Source organism: Eulemur rufifrons, chromosome 10 (assembly GCF_041146395.1).
Source record: "Eulemur rufifrons isolate Redbay chromosome 10, OSU_ERuf_1, whole genome shotgun sequence".
Lineage (NCBI taxonomy): Eukaryota > Metazoa > Chordata > Mammalia > Primates > Lemuridae > Eulemur > Eulemur rufifrons.
In genome coordinates, this window is record NC_090992.1 from 27,841,067 (window position 1) to 27,867,410 (window position 26,344).

Below are 26,344 nucleotides of genomic sequence, written 5' to 3' on the forward strand. Positions count from 1 at the left end.
CATCTTATTTTAAAACCCTTTCAAACATGACAAAAATGTTAACCTAGAAAGTGAAGTTTTCCCCATAATCCCATTCCGCAATAATAACCAATGTTATTAGTTTGCTACATGTTTTCTCCAAACTTTATAAAGTGTTTATTAACCTACATATATGTATATGTTAATATGTAGGTTTGCATTTCTCTGTATGTGTGAGAACAATCATCTTTACCTCTCTAAAAAGAAATCACTGTATGTATACTGCTGCTAATTTTTTTTCTCTAAATATCTTGGACGTCTTTTTATGTCACTACATAAAGATCTGTCCTTACTGCTATTAACAAATACTTGTTTATTCCATTATATGGGTGTACTATAATGTATTGATTCCACAGTTGACTGACATTTAAATTATTTACACTTTTTATAATTTAAGTAATATTACAGTGAACAGCCTTATACATATATCTTCATAAACATGAATGAATCATTTTCTTAAAGAAAATTTCTGAAAGTGGATTTGCTAGGTAAAAAGATGTATAGTTTTTTATAGTTATTTCTAAGCGGCTCTGCAAAAAGACTGTACCATTTTAGATTCTCTCCAGCGGTGTTTGAGTATTACACACAGAACACACACCCCATTCCAATGTTTGATTGCATCTAATTCTCTCAACTCTGTGAGGGTAGGTACTGTTATCATTTTCCCAATGATTAAATTGAGGCCAAGAAGGTTAGCTGACTTCTTTAAGTCCCACAGCTAGTACATGGTAGAGCCTAGATTCAAGCTCACACTGTCCAATTGCAGAGTCTGCATGTATTCTAACAAGTGCTATTCCCTGCCTGATAGGTTAACTTTCTTATATGTATGACTTATTCCTTAAGGCATCTTAAATTTCTGAGTCCTCTTCGGCACTTAGGAGAACCATAGTAGGTGGTCCGAAGAGGCTTTTTTTTTTTTTAATATGAAGGAAATGGGATAACTTTTTTCTCTAATATGATTAAATTATAATCTGACACTAAGCTATTTCAGAGTGCTGCAAAATATGTGCTCTCTGCCATAGTGAAAATAGTTGACATTTTAAATTTCTCTAGAACTAACTTCCAATGGTTTTCTGAGAATCCTATTTGTAATAAAAAAAATTTTTTTGGTTCCAGTAGTAGGTCTCCTAAGTGTAAAGTGATATGGGAAAAGTATTAAAGTGTAGATATATTTTTTCCAATAATAAATAGTAGACAGTGTATAACTAATGAGCATGTTATTAATATTAATATATATTTTGGGGGTAGATTAAACTATTATATGTTCATAAATGTACACACAAAACAAATGTGACAAAATATTAAAAATTATTGAATCTAGGAAAGGGTATACTTTGGGAGTACTTTGTACTATACTTGAAACTTTCCTCTAAGTCTGAATTATTTCAAAATAAGAAGGTAAAAATGAAATTGATTCTGGCAGTTTTCTCCTTTTTCTACTACTTAGTAGATATGAAATAAAGTGAATGATTTAGAATTCCAATAGTAATCATAAAAACCAGGATCAGCTTTCTATTAATATAATTAATTAAACTTAAAAATCACCTGGAAAGTATATGGCAAAATCTTGACTCTTGCCATGTGAATGCCTTCCTGTATGTCGTTTGTTTGGTTTTCTTTTTCGTTGTTATTGGTAGCAATGACATCTTTCCCTTGCCTTTCAGAGAGCAGTCCTGAGTCTCCAGTGACCATTACAGAGCCCTACCGGACCCTCTCAGGGCACACAGCCAAGATCACCAGTCTGGCTTGGAGCCCACATCATGATGGAAGGCTGGTATCTGCTTCCTACGATGGAACAGCCCAGGTACTATTGTGTCCTTGACCCTATGAGTCCTTTAAATTCTTCCTCTTTTCCTCCAGCTGTGGTCAAGTTTTCCTTCCCCCCTTATCATCTTCTACAGAAAGGGATTTTCTGGGCTTCAGAAGGCATTTTAGTTTTATTCCACTCATCTGGGCCCTTAGCAGGCTAAGACTAGATTTTTTTACTTAGATGAAAGGGAAAGTATTGACAGCAACTAGCTAAGTCCTAACATTTTTACAGATTTCATTCTGACTCACTAGCAGTATAGTAGACTAAAATTTATGTGAAAAGTACTGTCTTCTGTTCAGACATGGAAATATTAGCTAACAAATCACAAAAACAATTTTTAGTAACAAATTGGTAAGTTACAAATCTCCCAGTTCTGAGAAATCAAAGATGAAATGCCAAGCCAGATCTATGAGGTAGGAGTTCCAGATAACAGAATGAGAATAGACCTTAGGAGCTGGGGATCTAACATCTGTGATGGATGTCTGTCTCAGTGTTGAGTTGTACTTGAGTTGCCTGCACAAAGCTGGGAGCCATGAAGGGCTGCCTAATGTAAAATTGAGATCAGAATAATTCAAGAAACAGTGAGGAAACTGACCATTTGCCCAGGGACTTGGGAACAAAAGAGCCACCTATAAGAAGTTAAAACCCTGATTTTTGCATTAGATATGGGCTATTTTCTTCATGATATCAGAACCCCCGGCCCAAAAATTAACATACAGTACTGGTTTGGGACAGTGAAATCCATAGGGTCTCAGAAAACTTATGCCCCCAAAACAATAGAATAACAGAAACTGTTTATTCTGTCATGTGACTTTTGGGTTTAGGTGTGGGATACTCTTCGGGAAGAGCCCCTGTGTAATTTCCGAGGACATCGAGGTCGACTGCTTTGTGTGGCATGGTCCCCCTTAGATCCAGACTGCATCTACTCTGGGGCAGATGACTTCTGTGTGTACAAATGGCACACTTCCATGCAAGATCATTCCCGGCCTCCTCAAGGTCAGTCAGAACCTGATGCCCATAAAATGATTGCCTAATTCCCTTTCTCCCTTCCTAAATAATGGAGTTGATCAGGGTCAAGCAAGCAAGACATTCATGCAGGGCAGTAGTGTCAGTATGGTTGGAATATGGAGCCTAAGCAAGGATGGCAGCCATCGGGGGCCTGCGGGCAGCAACACCCAAATAGTAAGGAGCACACCTAGCTCTCCTGTCATGGTTTCTAAATGTTATTCTTCACTAAAAGGGTCAATGACTTCTTGGAGAAATGACTGGTTCCAGATTGGGACAGGGAAAATACAAAATGGCATTTTCCCTTGAACAGCATCTTATACTAGAGAGGAAGGACGTACTCAAAAGAATTAAGGAGACACATCAAAAAGACAAAGAAGCAAGCTTGAAGAAGCTTCCACTGACCAAATCTGGGATAATTTGAACTTCAAAATAAGAGGAGAATTCCATTTCTGGCTAAGAAAGATTAACTGGTACCAGACTTACCCACCCTCCATAAATAACTAGAAAACTAGACAGAATATATTAAACAACTAGAAATTTACCCCCAAGAAATGATGATAGGTCCACATAGAGACTTGTAAAAGAATGCTCATAGCAGCTTTAGCTGTGATCATCAAAAACTGGAAACAACCCAACTGTCCATCAGCAGATAAATGAATAAATTGTGGTATATCCCTACAGTGGAATTCTACTCAGCAATAAAAGGCAAGTAACTACTGATAAACCCAACAAAATAGATGAATCTCAAAAACATGCCACGAAAGAGAAGCTAGGCACAAAAGACTACATACGGTATAATTCTGTTTATGTGAAATTCTGGAACAGGCAAAACTAAGCCATGGCGACAGCAGATGAGTGATGGCCAGGGGTTCAGGGAGTGGGTGCATCTTACTGCAAAGAGGCATGAGGGAACTTTTCAAGGTAATGGAAATATTTTATATCTTGTTTGTGGTGTTGATGGGTTACATAATTATATACATCTTTCAAAACTCATCAAAGTATTAAAAAGTGGGTATATTTTATTATATTAAATTATACCCCAATAAAGGTGATTTAAAAATAAGCAAAGGATACAATACTTTAAAACTCAAAAAGTAAATAGATTATAACCTAAAATAGGAATCCATGGGTCCATACTGAGAAGCAAACTCGTGCTTGTAGCAGAATGCTAACTAATGAATGTAGAGTGAATGATGCAATTAGAAACTCACCATTTGGCAGTCATCATAGTAACGATTTTTAGTTAAGAAACATCAATGGATACTAGTGGATGTAAATATTTAGTAACTAGATAGGAGAAATACTTTTTTAGAAGATAACCTACAAGACACCCCTTTAATCAAATGATCAAAGTAACCCAAATAATGGGACAAGTAAAAATTAGGTGCCCCCTCATAGATTGCCCAGAGATGAACACAGCATCACTTCTGTGTATTCCAGCTGAAGATGTGTAACCTAAACCTAATGAAAAACATCCAGCAGATGTAAATTGAGGGAAATTCAACAACTATCTTATTGTAATCTTCAAAAGTTTCAAGTCATGACAGGGAAGACCAATCAACTGTTCCAGGCTGAGGGGAACCAGCGAAGTGGGACAACCAAATGCCATGTGTGATCCTGGATTGATTCCTTTTGCTATAAAAGACATCTGGGTGCAATTGGCAGAAACTGAATGGAATATGTGGAGGAGGCAGTAGTAATGTATCAGTGCTAACTTCCTCATTTCAGTGTTTGTACTATGGTGATGTTGGAGAATGTCTTTGTTCAAAAGATACACACTGAAGTATTCAGGGGTAATTGGGCATCATATTTATGATTTAATGAAATCCCAAAAGGATTTGGTTAACACTCTGGTAGTAACTCTAATAATTTATTGAAGAGGAAAGAAAAGGGTAAGAATGTTATTAAGAAGAGTAAAAGCCAGCTATAAGAAATAATGAAGATAAGACATCTCTATGGTTCTCCTGGAGAGAGTTGGAACCCATTATATTAAGTGAAGTATCCCAAGAATGGAAAAACAAGCATCACATGTACTCACCAGAAAATTGGTTTCCCTGATCATCACCTAAATACACATCTGGGAATGACACCAATCGGATATCAGACTGAGGTGGGGGGTGGGGGAGGGGATGGGTGTATGCCTACCAATGAGTGCATTGCGCATCCTTTGGGGAATGGTAACGCTTGAAGGTGCTGACTCGGGAAGGGGGTTGGGGAAGGGAGGGATATATACCTACGTGATGGGTGCAACGCGCACTATCTGGGGAACAGACATGCCTGGAGCTCTGACTTGGGGGGAAAGGCGGTACATGAGCAACGTATGTAACCTGCAATTCTGTATCCCCCATAACAATAAGATAAGATGAAATAAAAAAAAAAAAAAGAAGAAGAGTAAAAGCTGGGCACTATGGTGAGCACCTGTAGTCCTAGCTACTCAGGAGGCTGAGGTGGAAGGATCGCAAGAGCCCAGGAGTTCAAGTCCAGCCTGGGCAACATAGTGAGACCCTGTCTCAAAAACAGAGTAATGAAGTATTGGACATTACCACCTAGAGTGCTTTTAACTAACAATGTATATTTTATTGTTACTGTATATTTTATTGTACTGTCCCTTTTTATTGTGATTCCCATAGGCAAAAAAAGTATTGAATTAGAGAAGAAACGACTCTCTCAACCTAAGCCAAAGCCCAAAAAGAAAAAGAAGCCCACCTCAAGAGCTCCTGTAAAGCTGGATTCGATGGATGGGAATGAAGAAGAGAGCATCAAGGAGAACTCGGGACCTGTTGAGAATGGCGTGTCAGACCAGGAGGGGGAGGAGGAAGCTCAGGAGCCAGAGTTACCCTGTAGCCTCGCTTCAGTGGGTATGTGGCAGAATCCCATGCTTCCCTAACTCTAGGATTTCGTAGTTGTGTCTGGGAAACTAAGCTGGATCCTCACTCAGTTTGAAACTTCTCTGTGTCTGACCTGCCTGTTTTCCCAACTCTTTAACTTAGCTGCATCTTTGGTGCCCTTGGAAACTGCATTCGTTTTTTTATGTAAAGCTTTCTAGGTCTCTAAAATAAACACCTTTGAAGTTTTAAAGAGGATCTAGTGGATGATTGAGATGAAAATAGTAAGGTTCTGTAGAGAAAATCTTTTAATCAACTTGGGCAGGGTAAGACCATGGGGCAAAGTGAAGCTAGGGTAGTATGTACATAGAAACTTACAAGGAAAAGCTTTAACAGCACGACATTGTTAGCCACGTTTACTGAAAGAAACCACTGTCCCTTATGAATGTCTGACCTAGAAGCTCCCACCCCTGGGGGAGCTTGCAAGTTCTCATCCCTCCCACCTAAAGTTTTTTCCTGGCTTCCTGTCTTCTCACAGAAAAAGAAATTATGAATAGTTATTAGATTCTTCCAGTCAGTTAAGCTATAGATTTCTCACAGTCAGTTAAGCTCAGATTTCTCACAAAACAGCATTCTATCATTAATTTATAATAATGTAATCTATTTCTAGTTTAAAGAGGGAAAAAATGTTATTGGGTAAAATTTTAGCACTTTATTATTATTTTATGTATTTACCTTAAACATCTGGTACCTGTTACCCATTAAAATGAATGATTAGCAGACAGTATACATAGAAGCAAATGACTCATGCTTAATTCTAAAACAGAATTTTTTTTTTATTTTATTTTATTTTTTGAGACAGAGTCTTGCTCTGTTGCCCGGGCTAGAGGGCCGTGGCGTCAATCTCACAGCAGCCTCAAACTCCTGGGCTTAAGCGATCCTCCTGCCTCAGCCTCCCGAGTAGCTGGGACTACAGGCATGGGCCACCATGCCCGGCTAATTTTTTCCTATATATATTTTTAGCAGTCTAGATCATTTCTTTCTATTTTTAGTACAGACGGGGGTCTCGCTCTTGCTCAGGCTGGTCTCAAACTCCTGACCTTGAGCGATCCGCCCGCCTCAGCCTCCCAGAGTGCTAGGATTACAGGGGTGAGCCACCGCGCCCGGCCCTAAACAGAATTATTTTGATGTGACAATTAAAATGACCAAAATATATGGTACAGGAGCATCCCTGACCCTCCCCATCCCAAAGGATAGCTGTTAGACCCATAGTTTAGGTAAATAAAGAGCTATAAGGCTAATGGATTTATCTTTTAAACTCATCAAAGTGCCTTTCTAGCTAGGCGTGGTGGCACGTGCCTGTAATCCCAGCTACTTGGGAAGATCACTTGAGCCCAGGAGTTCAAGTCCAGCCTGGGCAACATAATGAGACCTCATCTCTTTTTAAAAAAAGAAACAGAAAAAAGAAGCCTTTCTATCACAAAGTGGCTGCACAAAATGTCCTTCACCCCTGTGGATCAACAGCTTGTTTTTTAAAAAGTTTGTGTGCTCAGGATTGTGACTGCATATCACATATACTTAATATTCTCTATTAGTAAAGTCATTTCTTGTTAGTGTAATTAAATATGCAGTTAGTACTTTGTGATCTAAATAGGTAAAAAATGCTTTGTCACCAGATCACAGTTTGAGAACTACTAGGCTTATGGTATAAAGTTGAGGAGGCTAGAATCTTTTAACTTCTCATTAGATAGTCAAAGTTCTATGTAATAAAGACTCCTGAAACAAAACTAGTTTGTGAGGTGGGGAAAGAGATACCACTCATGCTTCCTTTCCAATGCATTTTATCTCATATGTTTTGGTAATAGATAAGATTGCACTGCTGAGCCTGGTATAGCTCTTAATTTTTAAAAAGAACTAGATTCTATATATAGTTTTTAGCCCAAACCTTTTTCCTTTTCTCCCCCATGACGTAGTTTCTAGAGAACCACTGACCTGCACTCCAGTTTCCTCCGGCTTTGAAAAGTCAAAAGTCACCATTAATAACAAAGTCACCTTTCTGAAAAAGGAGCCACCTAAAGAGAAGCCAGGTTGGTATCTAGTAATTAAAATACAGTGTTTTGTTAAAACTTCCTACGGTATTACATGAAACTGAGAATTCAAAGGTGTATGGTTTTTGTTTGGGGTGTTTTTTTAGGTTTTAAATATTTGTAGTTGTTTTGATTATGTTTCAATTTTGGGTCATGCTTTTGAACTTTTTTTTAGCATTTGATGAAAAATGTTTTACAGTTGTTGATATTGCATCGTGAATGTTAGCAAGGGCATTTTTGTGTGTATTATGAACATTGCCTGCAGCTAATTTATTGTCAAAGTTTCTGTATAGGAGTAGAAACTTCCCTCTAGTAGCATCCCTCTAGTAGGTTACATTCACACAGTAGGCATTCCATTGTGTGTTTCTGCTCTGCTCTCCTTCAGATGGTCTATACTTTTTTTGCATTTCAGAAGCCTTAATCAAGAAGAGAAAAGCTCGTTCCATGCTTCCACTGAGTACAAGCCTGGACCACAGGTCCAAAGAGGAGCTTCATCAGGACTGTTTGGTACTAGCATCTGCAAAGCACTCCAAAGGTATGAAAATACTCTTTCTTGCCCCATCCATGGCCTTTTGGGAACTGGCATATAAAGGGCATTTACTTATTGTTGAATGAACGAGCAAACAAATGTCTAAAATTGTTATATTTTTATGTTCTTTTCCAGCCTTCCCTCCCCACTCATGACCCCCCAGGCCCTGCTTCCAAACGCCCCATTCTGACCTGTCAGCACTGCCAGTGCCTTTGAGATGTAGTGCTCTGTTTTTATTGTTTTAAACCTAGTTGCCCCCAGCCATCTGTGTGCCAGAATTGGTATGTTGGCTTAGACATCTCAGCACTAAATGGACTCCAACTATTTTTCCCCATTGCACAGTGTCTTTATGGAGGGAAAAAAAATTTTTTTTCCTCATTGAAAATATACCTATGATATGGCAATTCCTTAAAAAAATGGTAAAAGTTTTTGTTTTGGAGGAAGTTTCATTATGAAGCATTTTTTGATTTTTGTTTTTGAAAGCCCTAATTTAATGCCCACTATTCTGGTATTTGAGCAACTTTTTATTATTTTTATTTTTATTTTTACATATTGAAAAGGGATGCACATGATAAAATGAAATTGAAACAGTATTAAGAAGAAAGTAAATCCCCCACCGGGCATGGGGGCTCAACACCTATAATCCCACTAACTCAGGAAGCTGAGGCAGGAGGATCACTTGAGGCCAGGAGTTCTAGACCAGCCCGGACAACATAAGGAGACTTTGTCTCTAAAAAAAAAAATAAAATAAAATAAAAAAAGAAAGTAAATCTCCCTCCCAGTCCTACATTTCTTTCCCCTATTTACTGTCTCCCCGGACCCCAACAACAATGACCACTATCTTGGATTTCCATTCCTTGTTGTATCTTTTGAATTTTGTACTGTATTGTATGTATTACATAATCAAACTATTATCAGTTTCTTGTGTCTTACCAGAGACATTTTATGTTTTTTATTACATATAAAGCCTTTTTGTAGTTTTGAGATGACTTCCTGTAACTTCCACAGCTAACCACAGGTAGTTTTACATCATGTCCCTTACTGAAAAATAATTGACTTTTTTAAAAAGCAGAGAATGAATCAATATTCATTCTTGTGGTAGGTCCCCAGTGAATATTAAGGACGTTGTTTTACTTGTTAATGTTGTTTTGTTTGTTTTTTACAGCATATAAATATGTACTGAATTTTGGGTTGGCTTTTTTTTTTTTTTTTTTTTTTTTTTTTTTTTGTTGAGACAGAGTCTCACTTTGTTGCCCAGGCTAGAGTGAGTGCCGTGGCGTCAGCTTAGCTCACAGCAACCTCAGACTCCTCGGCTTAAGCGATCCTACTGCCTCAGCCTCCCGAGTAGCTGGGACTACAGGCATGCGCCACTATGCCCGGCTAATTTTTTCTATATAGATTTTTAGTTGTCCATATAATGTCTTTCTATTTTTAGTAGAGACGGGGTCTCGCTCAGGCTGGTCTCGAACTCCTGACCTTGAGCAATCCACCCGCCTCGGCCTCCCAGAGTGCTAGGATTACAGGCGTGAGCCACCGCGCCCGGCCTGGGTTGGCTTTTAATGTTTTCTTTTTTTCCCCCAATCGTTCTTTGAGCAAACTACAAACTAAATTGTCTTAATTGGATTTAGCTAAGGCTGAACTTTAAAAACCTTTAAGTATTTTAATATTCTGTTGCCTTTGGAACTGCAGGGGTGGTTAAACAAGGGTACAAGGCTCTGATTTTCCCAGTTTCTGAAGTGGGTGTTCCAGACATACATTTAGAAGTTACTGTACAGAAAACAGTAACTAGGCCGGGCGCGGTGGCTCACGCCTGTAATCCTAGCACTCTGGGAGGCCGAGGTGGGCGGATCGTTTGAGCTCAGAAGTTCGAGACCAGCCTGAGCAAGAGCGAGACCCCATCTCTACTAAAAAAATAGAAAGAAATTATATGGACAGCTAAAAATATATATAGAAAAAAAAAAAAAATTAGCCGGGCATGGTGGTGCATGCCTGTAGTCCCAGCTACTCGGGAGGCTGAGACAGGAGGATCGCTTGAGCTCAGGAGTTTGAGGTTGCTGTGAGCTAGGCTAACGCCACGGCACTCACTCTAGCCTGGGCAACAGAGTGAGACTCTGTCTCAAAAAAAAAAAAAAAAAAGAAAACAGTAACTAACCTGCGTAATGACCTTGTCTGATTTTTTTTATCTTTTTAAATTAACAGAGCTAAATGAGGACGTGTCTGCTGATCTTGAGGAAAGATTTCACCTGGGGCTTTTCACAGATAGGGCTACCCTGTACAGAATGATTGAGATTGAAGGTGAGACAAAACTGGTCAACACAATCGCATCCCTCTTTATAGTTTCCTAGTATTTTAGATGCCCCTCTTTTACGACTGCTACCCTTTGGTACCATAATGGTTAGTTTTACACATCAGCTAAGTTTTGAGCTCCCTGACTTACATATTCTTATACACCTCTTGCATTATCATAGAATCCTAAACTCATACTCTTCAGTCTGAGTGCAACTGAAGGTGGGTGGTGGACAAGTGACCAAGTGGGCTTCAGGCCCCATTATAATCACTGTGGTAGGTGACTCACCCATCAGTGAGTGACTACCTATTTTACAAGTTCATTCCTCTTTTATCCTGCCTTTTTTTCCCCAGAAGTCAGTGAAGACAGATGTTTCTGAAACAGCTTGCAAACATTATCTCTCTTTCAAACAGGAAAAGGTCACTTGGAAAATGGCCACCCTGACTTATTTCACCAGCTCATGCTTTGGAAAGGGGATCTAAAGGGTGTTCTCCAGACTGCAGCAGAAAGAGGGGAGCTGACAGACAATCTTGTGGCTATGGCACCAGTGGGTATGTTTTTTTCAACAAAAGCTCTATCATCTCTAGGATACACCACTAAAGATGGCTCTTAGTATTAGCAGTCTTAAGCTTGAAATCATTTACAAATATAGTTAGATACAAAGCTGATTCTGCCTGCAGTGACTAACTAATAAATCAACCCAACCCCTAAAAAAAGGCAGGCCACTTACATCTTTAATGGCAGACGCTTAATTGGTAAGAACTTCTCAAAGAACAATTTGGCCATGTCTGATAAATTTTAAAAGGAAGTGGCACACATCTGTAGTCCCAGCTACTCGGGAGGCTGAGATGGGAGGATCACCTGAAGACAGGAGTTTAAGGCTCTAGCATACTATGATCATACCTGTGAACAGCCACTGCATTCCAGCCTGGGCAACACAGCAAGACCTCACCTCTTAAAAAAAAATGCATGTAATCTTGAGCTCACAAATTCTAATTATAGAAATTTATCTAACTCTGCTCACACATACAAAATGACAAATATACATGGACTTTCATTGCAGCAGTATTTGTAATAGCAAAAGATTACAAGAACCTCTGTGTTCATCAATAAGAGACTGGCTAAATCATGTACATTTATACAATAGAAATCCCTACAGATACCAAACAAATAAGACAGCTCTGTGCATTCTGACATGGATTAGAGCTCCAAAGGGTAGTAAGTTACAAGAATTAAGGGTGTAGATGTACAACAGAATATTTACTACTCATTTGTATTTACACAGTAATGTGGTTGTATATTCACAGACTATTTCTAAAGGTTTCAGAAGAAACTGGTATTGATGATTGCCTAGAGGAAAAGGAATTTCAGTGAGGTGTGGTGGGAGAGTACCAGGATAACCAGGAAACATTTTATATACCATGCTCAGGGTTTTTTTAGCCTTTTAGTCAAGTATGCTACGTATAGAGAGAGAAGTACACAGATCATGAGTTTCCGATGAATTTCACAAACTGAATACACCCTTGTAACCAGCTCCCATATCAAGAAAATTAACAGTACAAACACCCTGGAAGCTCCCCTCAAATTCCCTTCCAATCACTGTCTCTCTCCACCCTAACAAGAGTAACCACTATCCTGGATTTCCATTCCTTTTTGTATCTTTTGAATTTTGTACTATTTTGTATATATTACGTAATCAAAGAAACAATTTACATTTCAGAATGTGGATGTGGGGGGAAGGTAGAGGAGACAGCTAATTGGTGATGGCCCTAAAATAGTATCTAAAGGTTCTACTTAATGCATCGACTATGAAAAGAAGGCATTTTTCAATCCAAATGTACATGCTTTTTTTTCCCAACTATTAATACCATCTTTCATTTTTTCAGCTGGCTACCACGTATGGCTGTGGGCTGTGGAAGCTTTTGCCAAACAGCTGTGCTTTCAGGATCAGTATGTCAAGGCTGCTTCCCACCTGCTTTCCATCCACAAAGTGTATGAAGCTGTGGAGCTGCTCAAGTCGAACCATTTTTATAGGTCTGTATGGTACTGGAGTTGAGCCAACAGTCGGATATCATGTGAAAATAACCTAAACTTCTTTGTTGTTAAAGTCACACCAGTAGAGGAAATAGCATGAAAACAAATGAACAGCTTGTTAAATTCTTACACAAGGAACTCCATTTTTAATCCCCACCTATGAAAGGAAGCAGAATCTTGGCAGCTACCCCAAAATTTCTCCATGTACCCCAAGTTTATTTTTTTTTAAAGAAATATGTAACATTCCAGATTTAGTCGAAAAGCCTTTTCCCAATTCTGTCCTCGTCCCCTCTTCTCTAGTGTAACCACTCTCCTGAGGTTGGTATGAATCCTTACTGTCCAAGTGCTTATTCTTACACAATACATATGAAGTACCAATAAACAAAAGGAGAAAAATATTTCTTGTAAACAACATACACTTGAATCTTGCTTTATCGAGACTGACCAAAAAAAACTTTTAAATTGGAGTGTTTAGACCATTGACATTCAATATAAATAATGTTGATGTGGTTGATTTAAATCTACCATCTTGCTGTTTGTTTTGTTTGTCCCATTTGTTATTCATTCCTTTTCTCTTCTTTTCCTGTTGTTTTTTTAACCAACTGAACATTTTTTAATTTTCAGTATTAACTTACTAGTTATATCCTTTGTTTATTTTGTAATGGTTATTTTAGGGTTTGTGATGAGCATTTTTAGTTTATCAGAGTTTACTTTCAAATAATATTGTACCACTTATATACAACAGTATACTTTTCTTCCTTTCTGCTATTGTTGTTATATATTTGATATGTTATACATGTTACAACCTCACATTACACTATTAGTATTTTTGCTTTAAACAATTATCTTTTTAAAATAATTTTAATGATTTATAAATATTTTTTATTTTTACCTACAAGCTTACTATTTCAGCACTTTTCATTCTTTTATATAGGTCCAAGTTTCCATTTGCTATTAATTCCTTCACCTGAAGAACTTCAACTTTTTTTTTTTTTGTAGTGCGTTCTGGTGGTGATAAACTCCCTCAATTTTTATTTGTCTATGAAAGTATATAATTTCACTTTCATTTTAAAGAATCTTTTTACTGAGTGTAGAATTCTAGATTTGAAGTTTTTATCTTTCAGCGCTTCCAAGATGTCACTTCATTATCTTGGCTTTCATTGTTTTGACTTGACTACTACATTTATTTTTTATCTTTGTTATATATGTATCTTTGTGTTTTTTCTTTGACTGTTTTTAGAACTTCTCTGTCAATGATTTTCAGCAATTTGATAAGATATGGTTTGGTGAGATTTTCTTTTTGTCTGTGTTGTTTTGGTTTTGTTGTCTTCCTTGAGAGAGTGTTGAACTTTGTTTTGGCAAGTAGTAAAGTTATTTGTGGATCAGCTTAATCTTTTCATGGCTTCTTTTTAAGCTTTGTTAGGGCAGATTTAGAGAAACTCATATTCTAGAATTAGTTTGGCCCTCCTACCTTCTGATGTCTTAATTAAATGCCTTGGTACATGACACGTCAAAACTCAGATGTTTCCAAGCCCTGAGTGAGCCGTGGGCATTGTTCAGCTCACAGTTCCCTAGTTAGCCTAAGAGTTCCCCATTTAGCCTAAAGAGTTTCCTACACACATGTGGCTTTGTATTTAGCCAAAGACTCAATGGGATCCCCAGGCAGAGTTCTGGAGATCTCTCTCTGGACAGCTTCCTTCCTAGTATCCTGCCCCTCAAATTTCAGTTGTTTCCTCTCTTCAAATTAGTGGGACTTCTGCTGGGGTTCTCCTTAGGAAAATGGCTTTAGGCAGAAAGTCAGTGTCATGATAGGGCCCACATCGTTTTTCCTTTCTCTTAGGGATGATCCTGCGCTGCCTGTTGTCCAATGTCTGAAAAGAGTTGTTTCATACATACTTTGTCCAATTTTCTAGTTTTATGGCAGGAGGGTAGTTTTGGTCCCAGTTACTCCATCATGGCTACAAGTGGAAGTCCCAAAATGCTTTTTAAATATTGCTCTCTCTAGATTAGTTTAATCTAAAACACTTTTTTTCCAGCTACAACTTCATGTTGGCTGCAACTCAGAAGTTATATGTCACTTGGAAAATATTTGTTCACTGAGTTATATAGATCTTCCAAATGTTAACATAAACACATTTCATTATAAAATATTTTTAAATATCATATTCCTTAATATCTCCATCAATCTCATCAGAAAATTCTAATTTTGGGGGCGCTGTCAAGCTCAAAGTGGCAGGTACAAGTTTTCTAAAATTCTAATTTTCACTGGAGGGCTTAAATTTTTTTTTTTTTTTTTTTTTGAGAGAGGGTTTCACCATCACCCAGACTAGAGTGCAGTGGCATGATCATATTAGCTCACTGTAACCTTCCAATTCCTGGGTTCAAGCAGTCCTGCTGTCTAAACCTCCCAAGTTGCTAGGATTATAGGCTTGAGCCACCACACCCAGCAGAAGGCTTAATTTTAATCATTGGCAACAGATACTGTTGTTTTCCATGAAGTGGCAGCCTTGCTTTGTCCATTTTTTGAGAAAATGTCTGCCAAATACCCAGTACTATGTAACTATTATTTATCTGTTAGTCATTTTGTGAGAAGAAATGAGATTCTATGAAAAAGCAGCTAGTTCAGCTTAAAGTTTGTTTGTGCGGGTTTTTTCCAGAGACAACCAGTGTACTCTGGAGTGCAGCAGAGAACACAAAATGTTCTTCCCATTTTGTCACATGGAACATGAAAGTGATATGGACTTGAGGGATTTAGTAGAGTTAGTAATTTTTTTACTGTTTCATTGAGGACATTGGCCTTTTTCTTTTTTTTTTTTTTTTTTTAACTGTGAGAGCCTACCTTGATTCTTGCTCACGTTCGAGGGGTTTACCCACCATTGCTTTTGCACAATCGGTGCAAAGGTCAACACAGTAAAAAAGGGCACATAACCCCTTAGCGTTAGTACTAAAATAGTTTTAACCTCGGGAATCTGCAGACCACACTTCAAGAACTGCTGACCTAGATGAAGAAATGAACACAGCATGTGTTTTTAATTTGTGTATGTAATGCAGGAATATAGTTCGTAATAGGAAGTTGGAACACTGAAGACAACACAAAAGGAACAGTCCTATCTTGCAGTCCTTCCTAGGGCGTCAGACAGAGGAGCTTTTTACAAATTGTCTGAGGTGTCTGTTCTTCCTTTTAGGGAAGCTATTGCGATTGCCAAGGCCCGGCTGCGCCCAGAGGACCCCATCCTGAAGGACTTGTACCTCAGCTGGGGAACCGTCCTAGAAAGAGATGGCCATTATGCCGTAGCAGCCAAATGGTAAGCCTGGGGGATACAGGGGTACGTCCAGATATAAAACTTAGGCCAGGAAGAGCAGGACAAGAATAAAAGTAGTAAGTTTAGGCCAACCATGGTGGCTCCTGCCTGTAATCCCAGCTACTCAGGAGGCTGAGGCAGGAGGATCTCCTTAGCCAAGGAGTCGAGGTTGCAGTGAGCCATTATGGTGCCACTGCACTCCAGCCTGGGCGACAGAGCAAGACCCTATCTCAAAAAAAAAATAATAATAATAATAGTAAGTAATAAATTTAGAGATGGAGGTAAAGTGGCTGGAAAATAAAAAAAGATCTGTGTATTCAACCCAGTTTCCTAAAACTCACAAGCTCTACCTCCTGATTTATTTATATAAGTCACCATAACTATTCAAGAAAACTCAGTAGCAGACTCAGAAATTACACCTTTTTTTGATGTCTTATACCATCAGATAAGAAAAATGAGAGGGAATGACTCCTGTATGGGTTTAGTTCAGCACATGTTGAGGTTCCTTATGTCCTTAACCCATTTGACACTGCACTGTGCTGGCCTCACCTTCACAGGAACAGCCAGAGGCAGTGACACACCTGGGACCACAGGAAGGCACATGCAGCAAAGTGGACAGAAAGAAATGATTCAATCCTCTGGGGGGTGGGAAAAGAAGATTTGTTTATGACACTTTGGGTTTTTCTTTGTATTATAGCTATTTAGGGGCCACTTCCGCTTATGATGCAGCCAAAGTTTTGGCCAAAAAGGGGGATGCAGCATCACTTAGAACAGCTGCAGAGTTGGCTGCAATCGTAGGAGAGGATGAGTTGTCTGCTTCTCTTGCTCTCAGATGTGCCCAAGAGCTGCTTCTGGCCAGGAACTGGGTGGGAGCCCAGGAAGCCCTGCAGCTGCATGAAAGTCTGCAGGTCAGTCTGTGATTTCATCTCCTGGTATTTAAGAAAGGAGGGTCTCAAATTCTTTTCTAGTCAAATCCAAGTGAATAACCCAGTTGCACAAGTTATACCAATTTGGCAATTATCCTTAGAAGTGTCCATCAAGGGCTGGCCATGCTATCCTACTGAACTCCTCTGGCTTGTTAGTTGCCATATTCAGAGTAAGAGATAATATGGTCATCCACAGTAATGCCCATTGCTTATCAGTTTGTACAAAACATCTATGAATAGACTTTAGTCAGCCCAGCCCGGGGGTTGGCAGTCTAGGGTTTCTTCATTGATGTCACCAGCACTGTCTTCCTTGAAGAGAGTAGTTGACCTCTAACAGAAATCACAGTGCTCTGCATTTACCACCCCTCTTAACTACAAGCTATTTTTAAAAAGTGGGGGTAAACAGAAATGTTTTATTTCTTAGATGTTTATTTGTTCCCGTCTGATTAAAAATGAGTAACTTACCACTGCCTTTTCTGACACATCAGAATTCACATTACTTTTAAAGCATTGGCTCTCTCACTCTCACCTGGTTTCCAGCACATGTAAACATTTGGTCCATTTTAGACGACTTTGCTTGTCAGGTACCAGTGTGAGATTTTAAGTTCTTCTTTCCCTAGCAGGGTAACTGGGCCTAAAGATAGTTCCTAGCTGAATATTCGGAGTATAAGGAAAATGCTAGGTGGGGAGGTAGCTTTCTGGGAACAGCAAAGTGAAAATAGAGGCAAAAAACAATACACCCTGAAAGATAGTACCACTGGGTATATTATTTATAAAATGACCAAATCTAGAGAGATTTTAATTTATCTACAACCAAAAGAAACTTTCCAGAATGGTTATTTAGGATTTTATTTTTTTCTCTGAAACAACATCCTTAACAAAGCAAGGAAACCTATAAGCTTATGCTAAGCATTCTGATAAAGGGCTATTTTGGCTATATGCAACAGAGACCCTTCTGAACTTAACTGAGAAAATACAGAGATACACAAGGAATCTTGTGGCAACTGAAAATCCAGCAAAAATAAATATATTCCAGGCCTTTTCTCTGTGTTTCTGTTCTCTACCATCTGATTTCTTCTCTTTACCCTACCTGAACATGGCCCCTAATGCCTGCCCCAGCTCTCGGTTCTACAAAGCTTGTCTGCTCCAGCCAGGACCTTTGGCCCATTACATTTTTTTTTCTGTGTTCTTGAGTCTGAGGTTTGGCCAGGGAGAAAGAACCTGATAAGCCCAGCCCTTCTTTTCACAAACTGGGCCACAAGCCTTAAGTGGCTGGCCTATATGGGGCTTAAATTATAAAGGGCAGGGCTGTAGTTGGCATTCCATGTTATAAAAATGATTTCTTGGTCTCCAAGGGTAGAATTCCCCCCAAAAAGACACCTAGAAAATGTCTATCAGATCACCCCTTTTTGTCCCCCTTACACATGACTTAAATTGGGCAAGCAGCTCACTAAGGGGCTTTGGTTGCTGCAGAAGCAAGGGGAATACGTTCAAGAACTGGGGGAAGCTCTCTGGACAATCCAAGCTCTTTTCCTGTATAACCGTTCCTCTTTGTTGTTGGGATCCAGGGTCAGAGACTGGTGTTTTGCCTTCTTGAGCTACTGTCCAGGCATCTGGAGGAAAAGCAGCTTTCAGAGGGCAAAAGTTCCTCCTCCTCTTACCACTCTTGGACCACAGGCCCTGAAGGGCCCTTCGTGGAGAGAGTGACTGCAGTGTGGAAGAGCACCTTCAGCCTTGACACCCCAGAGCAGTATCAGGCAGCCTTCCAGAAGCTGAAGAATATCAAGTATCCGTCTGCTACTAACAACACCCCCTCCAAACAGGTACCTCATCTGCACCCGCTTTTGACACTAGTCAGTCAATAGCAGGACTTCCTTCATCCACCTCTAGTGTAACAAAGGGGGGCCCAGGCAACCTGGAAAGATCCCTTCAGACTAAGTAAAGCCCTTTAGCTTTGAAGTTAGTCTTCAATCAATATTCACGTTTTAAAAACAGTCCAAAAATACAGAAAAGCACAGAAAATAAGTACTTATCAACCAGAATTAACAAATGTTCACACTTTGTCAGTTTTGCTTTGTAGGGTTTTCTGATTTTGTTTTATATATTCGTTTGAGGTTTGTTTGGAGGTTTTGTTTGTTTTTTTGGTTTTTTTGTTTTGTTTTGATAAAGACAGTATGAAAAGTGAAAGTCCCTCTTGTTCCCTTCCTCAGCTTTGTTCCCTTTCCTTTCCCTAGCTCACCAAAAGCATTTCCTGTGTCATACTGTATCCATTATTTTGCAGCTTTCTTATTTTAGTGGTTATTTATTGTTTGTAAAACCTATCCATGTTGAGACAAAGAGATCAAGTTGGCTGATTTTAACTGCTCTGTCCATCTTATAAATACACCTCAGTTTACCTACTTCTTGTTTTTAAAATGAAGGAACATTGTTATATTTATGAGGAATAAGATTTGTCAAATGGTACACTTTGGAAAACAGTCTGGCAGTTTCTTACAAAGTTAAACATACACACGACCCAGCAATCCCACTACCTCGACATTTCACTCAAAGAAATGAAATCAGGTGTCCACACAAAGACTTACACACAAATATTTATAGCAGCTTAGTCCACAATAGCCAAAAACTAGGAGCAACTCCAATGTCAATCAACCGGCGAAGGGATATGCAAACTGGTGTGTCCATACAATGAAATACTCTACTGTGTAACAAGCCAAGGAACAAATTACAGGTACACGAATGATATCAGTGAATATCAAAAACATTATGCTCAATGAAAGAACCTAGACACAAAAGACCACATACTCTATGGCTCCATTTATATAAACTCTATTAGATAAAGTTTCTAAAAGAAAAGACAGAGTGAAAAAGCAGATCAGGAGTGGGGTGAGGGGATTGCAAAGGAGCACATGGGAATATTTCCAGCTGATGAAAATGTTCTATATCTTGATTTTGGTGATAGGTATGGAACTATATATGTTTGTCAGAACTTAACCAAACTGTCTACCTAAAATTTATCAATTTTATCTTAATTATACTTCAGGTTTTGTTTTTTAAATCATAGCTTTTAGTTCCAGAAACTCACTTTTTGTTGTAATTAAATGCAAATGTCAAGGCATTTTCTCAGAGTGAACAGACCGGTGTGTTCCTGTGCAACTAGATGTGAGAGTTTCTGGTGAGACGCAAAACTGGGGAGAGGAGCTAAGAGGACCTTTCATAAACGTGAAGTGTCTATAGTTGTTTCCAAGTGCAGCTAATGGGAATAGTCCGATGTCATCCTTGGTGCCTGCCATGGGAGGATGTTTAACTGAGACTCTGGCTCCTTTCTCCAGCTCCTGCTTCACGTTTGCCATGACTTGACCTTGGCAGTGCTGAGCCAGCAGGTGGCCTGTTGGGACGAGGCTGTGCAAGCGCTGCTTCGGGCCGTGGTGCGGAGCTATGACGCGGGGAACTTCACTGTCATGCAGGAAGTGCACTCAGCCTTTCTCCCTGAAGGTAAATGACCCCTGCCTCTGCCCGCGGGGCAAACTCATTAATGGGCAATACAACTACCACACAAATGGGCCGCTGGGGGGCCTGGGTTATTAAAAGGTAGAGATTGGCCAGTTACGTCATTTCAGTAGAAAGTCTGAATTATCTTACCCAAGCTTTTAAGAGGTTAGCTAGAATAACTGCTGTTCTCCTTTACCTGACCGTACCCACCTTACTGCCTCCTGTCCACTTCCACACAGTCAGTTTAAGAGAGAATGGAGTCACAAGTTTAGTAAGACTAGAAAAGCACAGCAAAAAGATGGACGGTCCTTGAGCTGCATGATTAGTGGCTGAACTAAATCACTTTGATTTTTCAGAGACACAGTGTGATCTTACCTCAGTGTGGCCCCAGAGCCTTCAGTAGGATGGATAGAATACTTTTTCTATCATGCTTTGAATGACTCCTGACCTTCAGCAATGAGAATATTGTCCCAAGCCAGGAAATGTTTAGCTCCAGATGGCTTTTGGCAAAAAGCACGTGGTCCCATGGATTACATTGCTGTCCTTTTTCTTGGGGTCTGCCTCTTGAGTGATAGGAAATAGAACATAAGAGTAGGAAACCAAATTTCTGACAGATAAAGAGATGCACAACCCAAAATCCTTTTCTTCTGCTCCTAGGCTGTGACCACCTGAGAGAGAAATTGGGTGACCATCAGTCCCCCGCCACACCAGCTTTCAAAAGTCTGGAGGCCTTTTTTGTTTATGGGCGTCTGTATGAGTTCTGGTGGTCTCTCTCCAGCCCCTTCCCCAAATCCAATGTCTGGGTAAGGGCTGGTCACAGCAGAACACCGTCTGTTGAGCAGAGCCAGCAGCTGGACAGTGCCAGCACTGAAGGAAATGAAGCTTCTCAGCCAGAGCCAAGCAGGCCTCCAGAACTGAACTTGACACTCACAGAGGAAAGTGAACGAATGCTGAGTGCTTGTAAGGAACTGCTTTCAGAAAAGCATGCCAGTCTCCAAAACTCACAGAGAACTGTTGCCGAAGTCCAGGAGACCTTGGCAGAAATGATCCGCCAACACCAGAAGAGTCAACTTTGTAAATCCACAGTGAATGGTCCCGACAAGAACGAACCTGAGCAGGAAGCAGAGCAGTCCCTCTCTGGTCAGAGCCAGTGGTGAGTACTGAGTCAGGTACAAGATGCAATGAAAAGTATCCTGCTGGATTCTCATGTAATTAGGTCAAAATAAGTACATGATGCTATTGAGCGGGTCACTTGGAAGCAGCATAGTGTAGTGATTAAAAGACACAGGCTTTGGGGTCAGATGTGGATTCCAACCCTGGCCCTCCTGAGTGACCTCAGGCAAGTTTTTTAATGTCTCTGGGTTTCAGTTTCCTCATCTATAAATGAGGGCACCAACTCCTAACTTGAGGGTTTTGGGAATTAAACAAAATCACATATATTGTTAGTAACAACAGTAACATAAAATCCTACCATTGTGTCCTAAGTAGATTCTCCAAAAAAATCAATCATGTAACATGTGGAGCTGCCTTACTGCATCATTAATGAAAAACATTGTTTCTCGATTGTTCTGTATTATTACAAAGAAACACACAAAAAGGGTAGTGTACAAAACTGCACACTGAACTGAGAAAATCCCAAATGATCAGAATGCTCTCACTTCCTAATCACTTCCATTGAAAACAGGCACTCACTCTAGCCTGGGCAACAGAGTGAGACTCTGTCTCAAAAAAAAAAAAAGAAAGAAATCATGAGTCAGAGATTTGAGAAATTTCTGTAGTAAGCTGACACTCCTAGGCAGCTTTTAGGTTTGCTTTCTGTAACAAAAAAACGCTAAAAAGTTCTTTGACCCATTGGCTCCTAACATTTGATCATAGGACCCTTTTGAGAAGCTCAAGACACTCTGCTCAGAAAAATTTGCATCCACAGATCCCCATGGTTAGGAGGCTTGCTTGATTCTATTTGACCATTCCCCAGAGAGTTCCAGACTTTCTGCACTTGGCTGTAGTCAAATGCCCTACAGGTTCTAAATTTTCACTGGGGCTGTGTGTCTAGGGGGTTTGGAAAATAGTGAGGAATAATAGTGCATCTTGAAAATTTTGTATCACATCACATTAAATTGCCTTCTCTTGATCTCTGTATTTAAAGACTGGAGGTAAAGAGCCAGGCAACAAAGGAATTTTATTTATAAAATGAGATAAAAGTTACTTCGGAATAATAACCAACGTCATTCAAAAATGGGCAAAGAACTTTAGACATTTCTCCCAAAAAGCCAATAAGCACATGAAAAGATGCTCAACAGCACTTACGGAAATGCAAATCAAAACTACGGTTTTTTTGATTTGATACCCATTACGTTGTCTACTATCTTAAAAAAAAAAAAAAAAACAGAGCTGGCGTAGTGGCTCATACCTGTAATTCTAGCACTTTGGGAGGCCGAGGCCAGAGGATCACTTGAGTCCAGAAGTTAGAGACCAGCCTGAGCAACATAGCAAGACCCCGTCTCTACAAAAAATAGAAAAATTAGCTGGGCATGGTGGGTACTGTACACCTGTAGTCCCAGCTACGCAGGAGGCTGAAGTAGGAGGATCACATGAGCCCAGGAGTTTGAGGTTACAGTGAGCTATGATGGTGCCACTGCACTTTAGCCTAGGCAACAAAGCAAGACCCTGTCTCAAAAAGAAAAACAGAACAGGAAAGGATAGGGAGAAATTGGAACCCTTGTGCAATATTGAGGGAGATGTAAAATTATACAGTCACTGTGGAAAACGGTATGGCAATTTCTGAAAAAATTAAGAATAGGATCCAGCGATGCCAAAAAGAATTGGAAGCTGGGTCTCAGAGATAATCATACACCCATGTTCATAGCAGCATTACTCACAATAGTTAAAATATGGAAGTAACCCAAGTGTCCACTGACAGATGAATAAATAAGCAAACTGTGGTATATCCACACAATGAATATTATTCAGCCATAAAAAGGAGAGACATTCTGACATATGCTACAACATGGATGAATTTTAAGGACATTATGCTAAATGAAATAAGCCAGTCACAAAAAGATAAATACTGTATGATTCCACTTACATGAGGTACTCAGAGTAGTCAAAATCACAGAGACAGAAAGTAGAAAAAATGGTGGTTGCCAGGGGCTGCAGGGAGGTGGACTGCAGAGTTACTGTTTAATAGGAATAGAATTTCAGTTTTACAGCATGAAAGAGTTCTGGAGATGATGGTGGTGATGGCTGCAAACCATCATGAATGTATTTAATACCACTGAACTGTATACTTAAAAATGGTTAAGATGGTGAGTTTTACATTATGAGTATTTTACCACAATAAAAACAGGGGGGGAAGGTTACCTGGGGCAAGACATATGACTTGTACCTTTTTTTTTTTTTTTTTTAACTAGTAAAGAAGAAAAAAACGAGCCGGTTTCTCTGCCTGAATTAACCAAAAGGCTTACAGAAGCAAATGAGAGAATAGCTAAGTTTCCTGAGGGTATCAAGGTAAGATTTATAGCAGCTCATTTGGTGAAACATTACTTTTTTGTATTAGCACTTGACTATACCAAATTCTTAAAAGGTCATTTACTTCTGTGTTCATGTTCTAAAATCTCTACCCATTTGTGTATGCTTAGAAAGTAAGGATCCAATTACCTTTAGTTAAGCTAGAATGTTTTGTGAGAGAATTGTTGATCACACAAGCAATTTTATACCTCAGTCTTAAGAGAACCCAAACAAATTTCATAACTGGGAGGTAAAAGTAAAATTTAAACTAGTATTTGACAGCTTACGGATGGATAGGTCTAGTAGGCTGTGGTGCTAGTATTAATTGATTTGAGTAGGGCTCTTGGAAGAAGATTGTATCAGTTAGGAAGGACATCCCAGAAGCCATCCTAGTTTCGAGTGTCATCTCTCCTTGTAGTAACTGATGACCAGCAAGAAAGGACATTACCTTATAAGAAAGAGAGTTGGCTCAGCTGTGCCCGAGAGATGTCAACAGATGAGTCGGAGTTACTGGTGCCTTCTGTGCCCGTGTTTGTGGCTTTTGGAAATGCTTCCTTACTCATCCTCGTATCATCTTTCAGGCCTGGCCCTTCCCGGATGTGCTGGAGTGCTGCCTCGTCCTGCTTCACATCGCATCCCAGTGTCCCAGCTATGTGACCCAGGAAATGCAGCAACAGGCCCGAGAGCTCCTTCAGAAATATGGCCGCACTAAAGCTTACCAAAGACACTGCCAGACCTTCTGTACATGAACTTTCATGGACCTTGAAGAAACTGTGCCAAATTCTAAACATTTGACACCTTTCACCTCTGCAGTTAAAACTCACAAGACATTCACTCTGGTCTCTAGTTGTTTTTGCAGTAATCCAAAATAATGCAAATGAGGGTTAAGTGTGAATCAACTCTCTCTACCCTTAGAAACCATGGAATCTGACATTGGACTCAATTGTGGGTTTCTACTGGAAAAGATCATGAAAAGCCAGCAGTAGTTACTCAGAACTGACACCTCCAGAGTGATTGTTGGTTATCTCTAAAGCCTTATGCAGGTTTCACCCAAAGAGGAGAAACTTTTGTAATCACCCAAAGTGTTAAGTTCTTAAACACAAGCTACCTTTATAAACACTTTGCCTGATTGTAAACATGTCATTCTTGAGACAGAGTTGCTGCATTTCATGACTGTTGGGATAGTTTTTTTAAATTGTTTTTGCTAACCTGAGCTCTCCCTTCTACTCTTTCAAAGATTGAAGTTTGAATGTGAAATAGGCCTTACCCATCATGTTGACTCTATGCTGTCTGAACTTCAGGTTGAAACTTTGGTTTTATTGTTTGATGTAATTGTTCATTTGGACCAATCACTTACTAAAGCTTTGGAAGAACAAATAACTGATCTAAATGTGTGTTTTCCCTTCAGTTTTATAAGAAATGACTGAAAGCAATCAAATAGCTCGGGACAAATTATTGTTTCAGTGGTTCTTAATCTTTTTTGGATCACAGGACCCTTTTGAGAATTAAAGACACAGATACTCTTTGAAGAAAAATGCATAGTCCTAATTTTACATTTATGACTTTTGGATTATTGGACTTCAACTTTAGCATAATGGGCCCTCCCTAAATACTATTTAATTGTAAATTCTTGTTCTCTTTGGTTATTCAGACAGTTGAACAATGTCAAGAAAAAATGTTTCTATAGTATCTCATTTGCTGGATAAGAAAACCATAGTCTGGGTAGGGGTGGAAGATAGAACTTCTTCCAGATAATTGAACTGTTTTCTTTTGGGAAGAAGAAGTGGAAGGCTTTTCTGCTTGAGTGTCTATTTTCCAATAAATTGCTAGGGTCTGGGTTGTTGTGGATGGCAAGAAATGAATTCATTAATAGGAACATTTTCCATGAAGGAAAAAGTTAGAGACAGTTGTCAAAGATATTTGTATGTGCTTAGCTTTAGAGTTTAATAAACTCTGAAAAAGGAAATATTGTAGAATTTAGATGCCCATAGTTGTTTATACAGTTAGGTGAACTTTAGGAAGAGGATGCATTATTACTAGGGGTGGAGAATCTTCTTGACTGCAAAGATGTAAGTAGGTAGGCATGGCTAAATGGAGAACTGGATACCAGTTCTACAATCTGCAAAAATGAACAACTTCACTTACAGAGATGAAAACACATATATATGTGTATGTATATATATATGTGTTCCACTTGAGTAGAGAGCAGTTAACTAGAATTCTAAACTCCTTTGTGATTTGCCAAAACCATCAGCTGTGGGTGGAGAAATCCTGCACACTGCTCAATCATTGTCTGAGTAAGAATAAGAATTACTATTTGAAAACTAAGCAATAAAACTACCCAATAGCAGAAGAATAACAAAAATGACAGCTCAGTTTCTTCTTAAAAGTCCTCTCTTTCCAGGACTGTACTCAAGCTATTACAATTTGAATAAATGGTTTTCATTTATATTTCCCTAATTGTCAGAACCACAAAGAGCCAAAGCATCGCGGATTGACTCTGAGTGAAAAGAATGTATCAT

At 39.2% G+C, this 26,344-nt stretch overlaps 1 protein-coding gene across 2 annotated transcripts in view; it reads left to right on the forward strand.

The window, feature by feature from the left end:
• Nucleotides 1–25,245, forward strand: part of GEMIN5 (gem nuclear organelle associated protein 5) — a 43,941-nt gene extending 18,696 nt beyond the window's left edge. For both annotated transcript variants that reach the window (XM_069483889.1, XM_069483890.1), the window contains exons 14-28: nt 1,683–1,822; nt 2,653–2,824; nt 5,467–5,694; nt 7,635–7,748; nt 8,161–8,283; nt 10,477–10,572; nt 10,978–11,115; nt 12,451–12,598; nt 15,784–15,903; nt 16,598–16,808; nt 18,395–18,649; nt 20,156–20,318; nt 20,973–21,468; nt 23,726–23,822; nt 24,404–25,245. In XM_069483889.1, coding sequence (XP_069339990.1) covers nt 1,683–1,822; nt 2,653–2,824; nt 5,467–5,694; nt 7,635–7,748; nt 8,161–8,283; nt 10,477–10,572; nt 10,978–11,115; nt 12,451–12,598; nt 15,784–15,903; nt 16,598–16,808; nt 18,395–18,649; nt 20,156–20,318; nt 20,973–21,468; nt 23,726–23,822; nt 24,404–24,571 — 2,669 coding nt within the window. In that variant the 3' untranslated portion in view covers nt 24,572–25,245. The remainder of the gene's footprint in view (nt 1–1,682; nt 1,823–2,652; nt 2,825–5,466; nt 5,695–7,634; nt 7,749–8,160; nt 8,284–10,476; nt 10,573–10,977; nt 11,116–12,450; nt 12,599–15,783; nt 15,904–16,597; nt 16,809–18,394; nt 18,650–20,155; nt 20,319–20,972; nt 21,469–23,725; nt 23,823–24,403) is intronic.
• Nucleotides 25,246–26,344: the final 1,099 nt, after the last annotated feature.